General features: G+C 39.2%; 1 protein-coding gene across 2 annotated transcripts in view; it reads left to right on the forward strand.

The window, feature by feature from the left end:
* The window catches only part of LOC101944200 (calcium-activated chloride channel regulator 1-like), a 30,849-nt gene extending 20,018 nt beyond the window's left edge, over positions 1-10,831 (forward strand). For both annotated transcript variants that reach the window (XM_065554187.1, XM_065554188.1), the window contains 5 exons: positions 1,462-1,692; positions 2,268-2,538; positions 3,589-3,753; positions 5,542-5,778; positions 8,673-10,831. In XM_065554187.1, the coding sequence (XP_065410259.1) occupies positions 1,462-1,692; positions 2,268-2,538; positions 3,589-3,753; positions 5,542-5,778; positions 8,673-9,100 (1,332 nt within the window). In that variant the 3' untranslated portion in view covers positions 9,101-10,831. The remainder of the gene's footprint in view (positions 1-1,461; positions 1,693-2,267; positions 2,539-3,588; positions 3,754-5,541; positions 5,779-8,672) is intronic.
* Positions 10,832-11,637: the final 806 nt, after the last annotated feature.

The raw sequence follows: 11,637 nt of genomic DNA on the forward strand, positions 1-11,637 counted from the left end.
CATTAATAATCAGTAACTGGTCAATTAAGAGTAAATTTAGTAGTCTGTAATCTTAACTATTGCACTGCCAGTGACTTATTTTAAAATATAAACTGATATGTGGTTAGAAACAAAAAGACATGTGTTAAAAATTGGAAGTCATATCCACTGAAGAAAATAGAACAGAACAAACTCTTGCAAATCAAGTGCAGAAGTATAATTAGGAAAGGCATAAAGAATGTGAAGAGCAGCTAGCAAGAGAGACAAAAAATAAAGCATTTTTTTAATTTGAGGTATACATATCTTTTGAGCCTCTATCTTATTGTTTTTTAAAAGTTTACATGCAATTTGAAGGCATTTCACTCCTCTGACTGTTCCTTTTAATTTCCATTTAACCTCCTCATTTTTGTTTAGTTCCCATTTTTGAAATTAAATGCTGCTGTGGTGGGTATCTTTGGTATTTCCTCCCCTACAAGAATGTTAAATTTAATTACAGTATTGGTGCTATTGCCAGGTGGTTCAGCTATAGTCACCTCTTGGACCAGATCCTGTGAACCACTTATGACTAATTAAAGACATGCATCTCCCTTTGTGGGTTCCTGGACTAGCTGCTACAAAAAGAAATCATTAATGATATCTGAACACCTGACTCTCAAATGTCCATCCAGATGCTCTTTGAAATAGTGTTTCAGTATCTAGTTTCCCTTTTTTATTCTAAACAGAAATTTATTTTATTAAAAGGTACTTTTCTAATTGTAGTTTTTCTAATCCATGAAACAGAAGTGAGCACTATAAAACTTATATTGGTAGCTTATCAGTAAATTCTGGTGGCCCACATATGCAATACCAATGTTGGTAAAGGAAATCTTGTTTCTCTTCTTGCTGTGTTTTATCATTTCTGTCTGTGTCTCTCATTGATTTTCTGTTGTCCCTACCTGTGGTTGTATGGCTCTCTCATTGTGCTGTCTTTCTAGAAACAGCCTGAGAGCGGAAGAGGAAATTTAGCACTAATCTCCTGCACAGACATCATTTGATAGCTAGGTGGATAGACCACAAAGAGCAGTGGCAGGAGACCCTTGGTTACTATATTTTCACATTCTTAAGCAATTGTGCATTACAGAAAATTTGTTCAGGGTTTCATCATTCCACTCCCTTCAATGGCTAGTCCATGTGGCCCTTGCCCTCTGGCTAGTTCTCCATGTGTGGAGGCACAGTGGCAGGAGGCTTCTGCCTCCTTTGCACAACCCTGAGCTCTGCACAGAACAGCAGAGACCTGCTCAGGGTGGTGCCAGCATTAATCCTCTTCTTTCCCCTCTTTCAGCAGTGGGCCAGTTGTCCACCAGCCACTCAAGATGCCCTCTAAATAAATAAAATATTGATTTGTTCTCCCCTTTAAGAAGAAAATTAACCACTCTGAAATTACTGGTATTTTAAGTGTTTATCTGATAACTAGCCATAAAACATATTTTATTTGTCTAATAGCTTGAAAGTACAGCTCAGAGTGTCGCAGTCAAGCAGTGGATGAATGGTACAGTGACAGTAGATAGCACTGTGGGAAAGGACACCTTCTTTGTAGTTACATGGGATCGAAGCACATCTCCACCAGACATTTTACTGAGGGACCCCAAAGAAAAAGAATATAGAACGTCAAACTTCACAGTTAGTGATCTAAACCTCCAAACAGCTCGACTGAAGATAGCAGGCACTGCAGAGGTAAAGACTAAACTTTGTTTTATTATCTAAACATGTTAACATTTTTATAGACTAAAATGCACCTTCTCTTTTTAGAAGTTATAAACACATATTCCTAATGAACCAATTTTATCCTTGGTGTAACTCCACTGACTTGCAATGGAAGTTGGGTATCTAACTGTTGTTTGTGCTCCTCCTAATTTTTTATTATGCTCTATACACATCCCAAGTATACAAGGCTGCCAGACAAAACATTGAATTCTGGGGAAGTTAAAGTTGAGAGTACATATCTATAATATACAGGTTCCAGTCCTTCCAAGAATGTGATAATTCTCAAATATCCACCACTAAAACTGAGCAAATTCAGATATAAGGTTAAATTTGAAAGAAACCAAACATTTGAGAGCACGAAGAATCATAAGTAAGGTACCAAAATTACCTTACCTGTGCTCCTGTAGCAATACCCTAACTGCCCTTTGTGCCTTGGAAAATCTCCCCTAAACTAAGATAATAATTAACTAAGGGAAACACAAAGCTGCCCTTAAACTAATGAAGTCTTATATTATATGTTTATACTCCATATACTTGGTTTGCAGGTGGGGGGTTGGTTACATTGGATTCAAAATAACCACACAGAATCTCAAGTCATATCAATGATAGTAACGTCTCGACCAGCATCTTTGGCTGTGCCTCCAGTGACTGTGAAAGCCCACATGAACAAGGATACAAACAACTTCTCTAATCCAATGGTGATTTATGCAGAAGTTAGTCAAGGATTTTTGCCTGTTCTTGGTGCAACTGTGATGGCCACTGTTGAACAAGAGACTGGATCTGCAGTGGAGCTCAGACTTCTTGATGATGGTTCCGGTAATCTGATTACTTCCCTTACATTTTTGCCTACCCATTTTGTGGTATGTATTTTAGAATGTCTCTGCACGTTGCTTCCAAACTTATCACTAAGGGTTCAGTCGTGCCTATGCCATGAGCACAGATCAAGGGGCAGGAAGTGGAGGGAGATGGTTACTCTGATCTCCCCCACTGCTTCAGGATGAGAATAAACTGCACTGGGTCTAAACTGGTGCAGCATGTATGGCCTGACATGCTGGTGCACTTACACTGTTGGTTGTGTTAGGAAGAAGGAGAGAGAGAAACTGCGCCCAAGAAGAAGGGAGCGTCGTGGTTGTGCAGAGCCTTCTCCCTCTCCTGTGCTGTTACCCCTGATGCAAATAGCCAGCACAGGGACAGAAGGGGGTCCATTGCCTTGTGGGTCTGATTCAACCCTATTCAGTGTTTGAACTTATGTATATTTTACACACTGGTCTGCCCTGCAGAGGGGATGCAGGTGGCAGAACAGGAGAGCAAGAGTCTGTTTCTATAGCTTGTCACATGCTATGTAGGCAGTATAGCTATGTTAAAAATATCTCCTTCGAAAGTATGAATTACAGAGATTATTATTCTCCTTTTCCAATCTACTGTGCCTACAGAGGTGATGTGATTCAAATGCACAGTTCTGTTGTTCTCCAACTTCTCCATTATCTGAACCATGTCATGCAAACTGTAGACTCTCTCCTCCCCACATTCCAGCATTGCTTCAATCTCAAACCAAGAAGGGCTCCACAGATCAGACCAGTATGGTGAGCTACTAAGAAGTCGTTGAGAACTACTGGCCTATTGGTTACTATTGGAAACAACAGTAAATACACAGTAACATGTTTTAATGCTACATTGTAATATGTAATGAGCTCATGTCCCCACAATGGGACCGATCCTGTTTTCACCTAAGTCCGTATCAAAGCTCTTCTTGATTTCAATAGAAGGAGTAGGCCCTATGTGTTTCTGAACTGAACAGCACAAAATGCCCTTGCTTAACAAAGGTACCTTGTTTGGATGGTTAATTATTACTATTTGTATGTCTAGGTGCTGATATTATGAAGAATGATGGAATCTATTCAAAGTACTTTACATCTTTCAAGGGAAACGGTAGATACAACTTAAAAGTGCATATCCAGGGGAGAAATCAGACTGTCAGACTTGGCCACAGGCAGAGCCGAGCCTTGTATGTTCCAGGCTACATAGAAAATGGTAAGGAACATTCATGAAATAGAAAATACTCTCTCTCTCTGTCTCTCTCTCTCTCTCTGTAAAAATATGGGTGAATGGGAGATCATTTAGCGTCACAAAAAGGTTTTTAACCTTAACGTTTGTTACATGTATCTTTTCCACTATTGTTTATACTTTTAGAAAACAGTCGCTGGAACCACAGTATTTTTGCTATATATGAGCACTGGGTATAAATTTGTATGTTTCACTGGGACTTAAAAATGAGGTTTCAGGGAATCAGTTTCAAAGTTATGAAAGTTTAAAGTTATCAGTTTAATGCATCCACATTTCTTCTGTTCTTCTGTTGAGTTTTATGGACACATTGTTCAGGACTCTTTCCACTAGGCATGTGTGTGCTAAAGCTTCTCAGTTCTAGAAAGCAAAGGTATGAATGCTGCTATTAAGATTGTACTGCTTAAGTCTTATCAATCAGTTAATGATACTTTTTCAATGAGTCTGTTACGAGTGTGTTGTGACTTCGTATATTTTTTCCTCTTTCCCTTATTTTTGCATTTCTATTTTGACGTAAAATCCCCAGGGAAATTATGTACAAAAATACAATTAATTCATCGTTAAAATATGGCTTTATTCTGAAGTGTCTTTGTAAAATTAGTATTGTCGAATTCTACACTTGTGTTTCAATCGCTCCAGAACAAATTTGTGCTAGTTAGAGGTTAGCAACACAGCTGTTCTAACTCCCAGCCCTGCACACTCAGCTTAGTTTCTGAATATTAAGTTGTGTTCTTTCTGGTTTGTGCATTGTCTCCATAATCTGCAGCCCAAATGCCATACTCACTTACATCTATACAACGCTATGGACATCAGTGGGATTGTACAGGTGTAATTGGGGACGTATTTTGAAGAGAATATTTGAACAGTTGGCCCTGCAGATGAAACTTGGTTTGGGGAAAAATAGTAACTGACTTTTTGTCATTTAATCTGATTCTAGGTACATAGAGTGGCAGCTCTACTGAGTAAGGACCACTCTCTAAGATTGAGCTGTAAGGCACCAAAAACCTCAGGAAGTTCCAACAGTTAAGATTTGTACCTCACTGTTCACTTGGCTACATTGCACAACATAGTATTTCCTATTCCTGTTTTCCTTTTTAAATATAAACCTTAATGTTATTTTGCCATTACCAAAAAGACCCAGACAAATTGTGCAACATGACTATAAAAAATATGGTGGTAGAAAACTTAGGTTTTGGAATGTCTTGACTTTTGACTGCCTGATTTCTCAACCTTAATGGTGGATCAATGTTAGTTTTTACATTTCATATCCTCTCTTTCTTGCACATGTGTACACAGATAGATTTTTCTGTATTTCTGGAAACTTAGAATATACTGAATTTAAAAAGTCTACATAAAAATGTGTCCAACTTAAACCCCAAAAAGTAAGGAAATGCCTCCAAGGTTGTAATTCTGTTGCTGCCTAGGAAGGAATGGGTGAAAGTTACCTTATCACAACCACTTCCCACTGACACCTGCTCAATACCTTAATCACCCTACCTGATAATAGGCACTGTTGCTACTTTCAACTGACCCCGAAATCTGGTTTGCTTTTGGGGTCTGCCTTAGTTTTGTGCAAGGATACAGGATCCTGAAGTTCACTTTGTTTTCTGTCTGAGCTGCACTAATTTTTGCACTATGTTTGAATAAACCAAAGAAAAAAAGTAGATTAAACAAGAAGGAATGCTAGATAAAAAGAAAGTGTGTTATGAGTTTTGTAATGTTCAAATAGCATGAGCATTTTTTTTTCTTTTGGGGCAGGTGACATCAAAATGAATGCACCGAGACCTGAAGTTAGTGATGATGAAATTCAAGCAAAGCTAGGAAGTTTCAACAGAGTTGCATCAGGAGGTTCTTTTGTAGTGAAGAATGTGCCTTCAGGAGGAACTACTGATGTGTTCCCACCCTGTAAAATTGTTGATCTTGAGGCTCAGTATGAAGAAGATAAAATTCACTTGTCTTGGACAGCTCCCGGGAATGACTTGGATGAGGGACAAGGTAAGGTGAAGTTTTGTTTTAGTCAGCTGGATGTGATGCAGTATTGTCAGTTATTTGAAATTACATATGATGAGCCTGCCAAGCAGAGGACAAGAGTTATATCTTTCCCATTGTTATGCTTAAACAAAGCATACAAAATCTTTTATAGGGGAGAAGGCAACACGCCGCATTTATTGAGCATACAGTGGTTAGCATATGCTTTTCACATACACACACACACACACACACACACACACCATGCACGCAGTCCTGCCAGTCAATGTTTATAGTTACCAGTCCAGAGCCTGGATCAATCTAGTGGCCAGCTAGATTGGTCACAGAGGGGAGCCAAGCTCTGTTGGTTGCGATCTGATGCTCCTGGAGTAGTGGCAAGATGAACCCAAAGTCCCATGGCAAAGCACCCTGTTCTTATAGTCTTTTTTCTCTGTTGAAGTCAATGGATTTTGCTTTGTCAGTTTATGATCTGTTACTCCTTAATTGGTGTTATCTTTTGATGTAAACATTCCAATACACCTCCAAGAGGGTCATCCTGTCCTGGTTTCGATTTAATCAATTGTCCTGTCCTTAGGGGTGCCAGTTTCCACCTCACAGTCGTCAATCTGCCCTTCCTCAATCATGGATTCTTTTGATGGTTCTCTGGCGTCAATAAGTCTCGATAAGTGTCTTTGCTCCACCTTTCTTGAACCATCTGTTTAACAATGGCCTTCACACCTTACCTTTTCCTGATGCATGCATTCCTCATTCACACAAACAGTCTTTTACAGAGACCTTTGAGAATACAAACAGCAGTATTTTATATCGAGCAAAAAGACATTGTAAATTAAACCTTGCTAAGTTTTATAACCAAAACAAATCACATTGAGGCCCAGGCCTTCAACGTTCCTCTAATCTACTTAACATAGACACAATAGAGGATCCTGACTCTTACTATCTAAACCTTAAAACAAAGAATTAAAAAGGGCCCAATTTGTAATGCATATGGGAAACAGAATTCCATAGACCCAGAGTGTCATTCCTTTCTGCTATTCAAAAAGGGTGTCTGGCATGATGAATTCAAATCATACATCAATTCTCATAGTACATTTATAAAATCCTGCTCCTACACCATCTGCAAAATTTCACCAAAATTAGATCTTCTCTCTAAAATTTCCTAGTGTAAACCAGGCCTGTGTAACCCATAAATTACCTGGTCAATATGATATTAAAGTTAGTCCCTCTTAATCCTTCAAAAAATGTATGAGAAAAATGTAATATTCCCAAACCCTGAGACTTTTACAGCAGAAATGCAAAACTTTTATACAATCAGCCAATACTAGTTTACAAAGGCAAACGAATTAAATCAAAAACACACTCACCAGTGACTCTTCCCCAGTTTAGCCCCTGTCTACACTGGAACTATATATAAGTCAGGGGACCCAGTTACACCATGGACCATCCAAGGCTTTAGTCCATTTATGGGGACACAGCCAGATCTCCTCTATAATACACATTTTAAGTCTGTTGTAACCAGGTCCCGTGACTCTGTTATGTTACAGTCAGCACATCAGCACAAGCCACAGAGAGGTTAAGATAGGCAACCTACAGTCACACGGACAGCAGCTTCAGATTAAAATTTTTACATATGCCTACAGCTTTTGGCAACCAGTTCATCAGGGAACAAACCAACAACTCCATTAAATCCCCGAAGCACTAACCTAGGTTCTGATACGTGGCTACTTTGCACTTCTCATCTGGCTCAAAACAGCCTTATAGCTAGAGTAGCCAGCAATGGAAGAATAACCTCAGTTGGAAGGATTACTCTTGGGGGAATTCTGTGCATCTGCGAATGCACAGAATTCCTCTGTCTCACATACTTTTGTATTTTCCCACATAAAAAACATTTTGCCTAAGGAGTGCTTCAGTTCCACCTTATGTCCACCAGAGGCCGCTGTGTCGCCAAAACAGCCTGCCGCATTCATGCTGGCTGTTCAGGAACCACAGTGCCCTCTGGTGGGCACAAGGAAGAACTGCAGCAGTTCTTAGGCAAAATGTATTTTAGGCAGGAAAATACACAATTCTATGTCCAGTGCTGCAGAATTCCCCCAGGAATAAAGGTTCATCACCGCACCTTGCCCATGGATCCAGGTTAGGACAGAGTGGGGATAAGACACGGGTTCAGAATGACTAGTGGGGGGGACAGACTGGGGCATGGGCGAAGGAGCTAGTGGGGTGACAGCGTTGGGACTGGGGAGGGGGAAAGGGGGCTGCAGAGACCCCTGGGGATGGGAGGGGTGCAGGAACAGGGGCAGATGAGCCTGGCTGAATGGGAGAGGCTTGGGGTCAGGCGGGGTCTGCATGGGGAGGCTTCCCAACTCCCTAGCAATCTCATTCCCATCCAAAAAAAACCTTCTTCTCCCCCCCCCCCTTGTTCACTTCTAGGCTCCTTCCCTCTCCCTCAGCTCCTCCGTTGCCCCTGATTTCCCAAGATTTTCCACTGCTTCTAACAGGTGCAGGAAATACAGTTCTGTGTTGTAATTTAAATAAATTACACAAAGTTCTGTATTAATAAGACTAGTAAGGAATCTATTTGTCACAAAAAAAAAATACCAGAATCTTTCTTTTTTGGTCTGTATTGTTACAGACATACTTGCTGACAGACATTTTAAAATAAATTGCCAAAATAATTGAAACTGGCATGATTATATTGTGTTATTTTGACAAATAAAATATGCAGAATTTTGCAGAATTTTCAACTAGTGTGAGCACAATTTTTAATTGTTTGGTGCAGAATTCCCCCCAGGAGTATCTAATCGAGATACAAAACTGTTCCAGAAATCCTTGTGCTGTCCTTGCATTTACAGATAATATAATAGGCATACTAACACACTCTTACCTGAATACATCTCTTTTTCCAGCGGAAAGATACATAATAAAAATGAGTGAAAGTCTTCTGGACCTAAGAAACACCTTTGAGAATGCTACTTCCGTGAATACCTCGAGTCTGGTACCTAACCCTGCCGGCACCAAAGAATCATTTCAGTTTAGACCAGAAAATTTCACCATAGAAAATGACACCATAATCTACTTTGCAATACGTGCGGTTGATAATGCCTCCCTGACCTCAGAGGTGTCTAGTATAGCACAAGTAGCTCTGTTTGTTACTTCAAAGGAATGCTCGCCTGCTGGTGCATCTAATGATGATGCTATCAATGAAGATATTAATGTTTTAACAATAGTGTTAATAGTAGCTGGGTGTGTAGCAGCTCTGTTAATAGCTGTAAGTATAACTGTTTGCATTTTACACAAGAAAAATAGAAGGGGATTCGATGAGATCAGAATGTAATAGAACTAATTTTAAGATGAAAGCTCAGTAGGAATCTATCCTAATTTGTTCTGTTTGTGATTTTTAAAATATATAAGTGAAGACTTAATTTTGTAATACATTTGAAAATTAAGTGAATTGACTTTAAAATAGATGTGCATTTATGTGTATTTCTGTTCTGCTTTCAATGACTTTATGCTATGTTACAATACATGCACATAGACAAAATACTGAGTTTAAAAGCATGTACTCAGTAGCGTAAGACACGAGTATAAATGACAATCTAGAGTATAATTTAATTCTAATCTTGCAAGATTTTTGCAACTTTAGGTATTCTGTGCTTATTAACAAAAAATAGCAAAAACGATGACTTTCTATTTTTGTTTTCCAGTTGCTTAGCTATCAGGAATGAGAGATTTTATAAAAAAAAATTGATAGATTTGTAATCTGTCATTTGTATACATCCCTTTCACATCCTTTCAGTTACGTAAAGTGAGTAGGAAACAAAAATATATAGCTCTGAGCCTGCAAATGCTTACGTACTTGCACGACCCTACTCATGGGAGGAGAGTTATGCAGGTGTTTACCTGTTATCAGGATCAGGCCCATACAGTATCTACAAATGAGCATATGGAAAACACTTTCTTCCTGATATAATCACCAATCACACGTGCAACCTTCCAATTCTAAACTATTAACAAAAGAACAAAAGCAAAATAGTAGAAGAGAAGACAATACATGCCAAATGAGCAGGAATGCCACCTATCACAGCATACGATAGAAGCAACTGCATGTGGCACCAGGGAGGAAAAGCTATTCAAAAAATGGCTTTTCATTCATCTTTCCTATTTCCTGCAAGCCCAACTTGCAACATCATGCTGTGTGATGTGACACTGCAGAAATGGTAAAGGATCATCCATTCTATGGGTAATGAAAACATCCATAGTTACATTAGATGGGGTGAAATTATTTTATAAGGGAGGGGCTGGAGAGGAACTTTTCCATGGGTTAATTATTCCATAACTGTCCATGTGACACACTGTTTTCCTTTTTGTTCATCACTTTTACAAAACTATGATAAATCTTGTTCAAACTATGCCTTGTGAGGTATCATCTGAAAACTCATAATTCGCTGAGCATTATTGTTCTGGTAAAATATATATGGCAACATTGTATGTAAAGTCATAAGATTCTATGTATGATGTTATTAAGGGATATTCCAAGTCTGGGAAAGCAGCCCAGACCAGTTCCTCGGAGACAAAAGGCAAACTGAAGCCTCAGCCAGGTGTCAACACAATCAAAAGGACTATCAACGGGGTAAGTGGCTGGCATGAAGAAGGGCGGGAGTAAGAACTGTACATCTTGGTAATGGCACAGCTGGGGGTTCCCATGTAAACAGACTGGCTTCACCTGAACCCCAGATGAAGGTGATTCTCAAAAAGGAGGAAAAGATATAAAAATGAGGAACAGAGGCCCTAAATCACCTCTTTCCCCTCACGGCATCAACAACAGTTGAAAGACAAAAGAAGGATCATTGAATTGGGGGAGTGGTCCTGGCTGAAGGAATCCAGCCAGACTGCTGTAAACATATGGTGAGAGAAACCTTTTGCTTTAAATTCATTTAGTTTAAGTTAGGTAATAGTTTGCCTTTTACCTTTTATTTCTTTGTAACCAGCTCTGACTTTTCTGCCTCATTATTTGTAATAACTTAAAATCTATCTTTCCATAGTTAATAAACTTCTTTTATCTAAACCGTGGATGTCTGGATTGAAGTGTTTGAGAAACTTAATTTGAGATAGCAGTGTTTGTGCATATCATTTTCTATTTATGAAATGATGGACTTTCTATAAGCTTGTACAGTACAGAAGGAAAGAGCTGGCCAGTACAAGATGTACATTTCTGGGGACAAGTCTGGGACTGGGAATTCACTGGTGTCACTCTGCAATACAATTCAGGAGTGGCTGGCTAGAAGCACTCATGTAATTCAGCTGGGAGTGAGGTTGAATGCTAGAGTCTGTGTATAAACAGGCCAGGGTAGTTGTTCGCACAGTGAAGCAGTGTAAAAGGCACCCCAATGGGAGAGTTGAGTAGCTGTGTATCCTCAACTGTCCGGATTGTACCCTGGGGAATGTCACAGTCCATTTTGGGGATTCTTACTGCTTCCACTGAAGTATATTTAGCAATGTAGACGTATTGGCTAACATGGGTATGATTTTGTATAAATTAATTAACTGACAGCTCAAGGTAGTTACCACATTTGGCCTATGCCTGGAACAAACATTTGGGGAATGTCCATGCTTGCTTTTACCAACATATTAACTACAAATCACTAGTGAAAACAAACCGTGTCTGAGAGAGGTATCTGGGATCAGATGGACCATGGGTCTCATTGGTTAGTGCAGTTTCTATGTTTCCCAGATGATTTTTTTATAACATGAAGTGAAAGTCAGAAATTGAATTTAACAGTTGCTCTTCTACATGTAAAGGCACTATGATTTCCCAGTTTAGTTTTGTAAATTATAAATATTGTTCTACAGACATCCCGGTCCTAGTTCTCC

This window comes from Chrysemys picta, chromosome 8, assembly GCF_011386835.1.
Source record: "Chrysemys picta bellii isolate R12L10 chromosome 8, ASM1138683v2, whole genome shotgun sequence".
NCBI classification, from domain to species: Eukaryota; Metazoa; Chordata; order Testudines; family Emydidae; genus Chrysemys; species Chrysemys picta.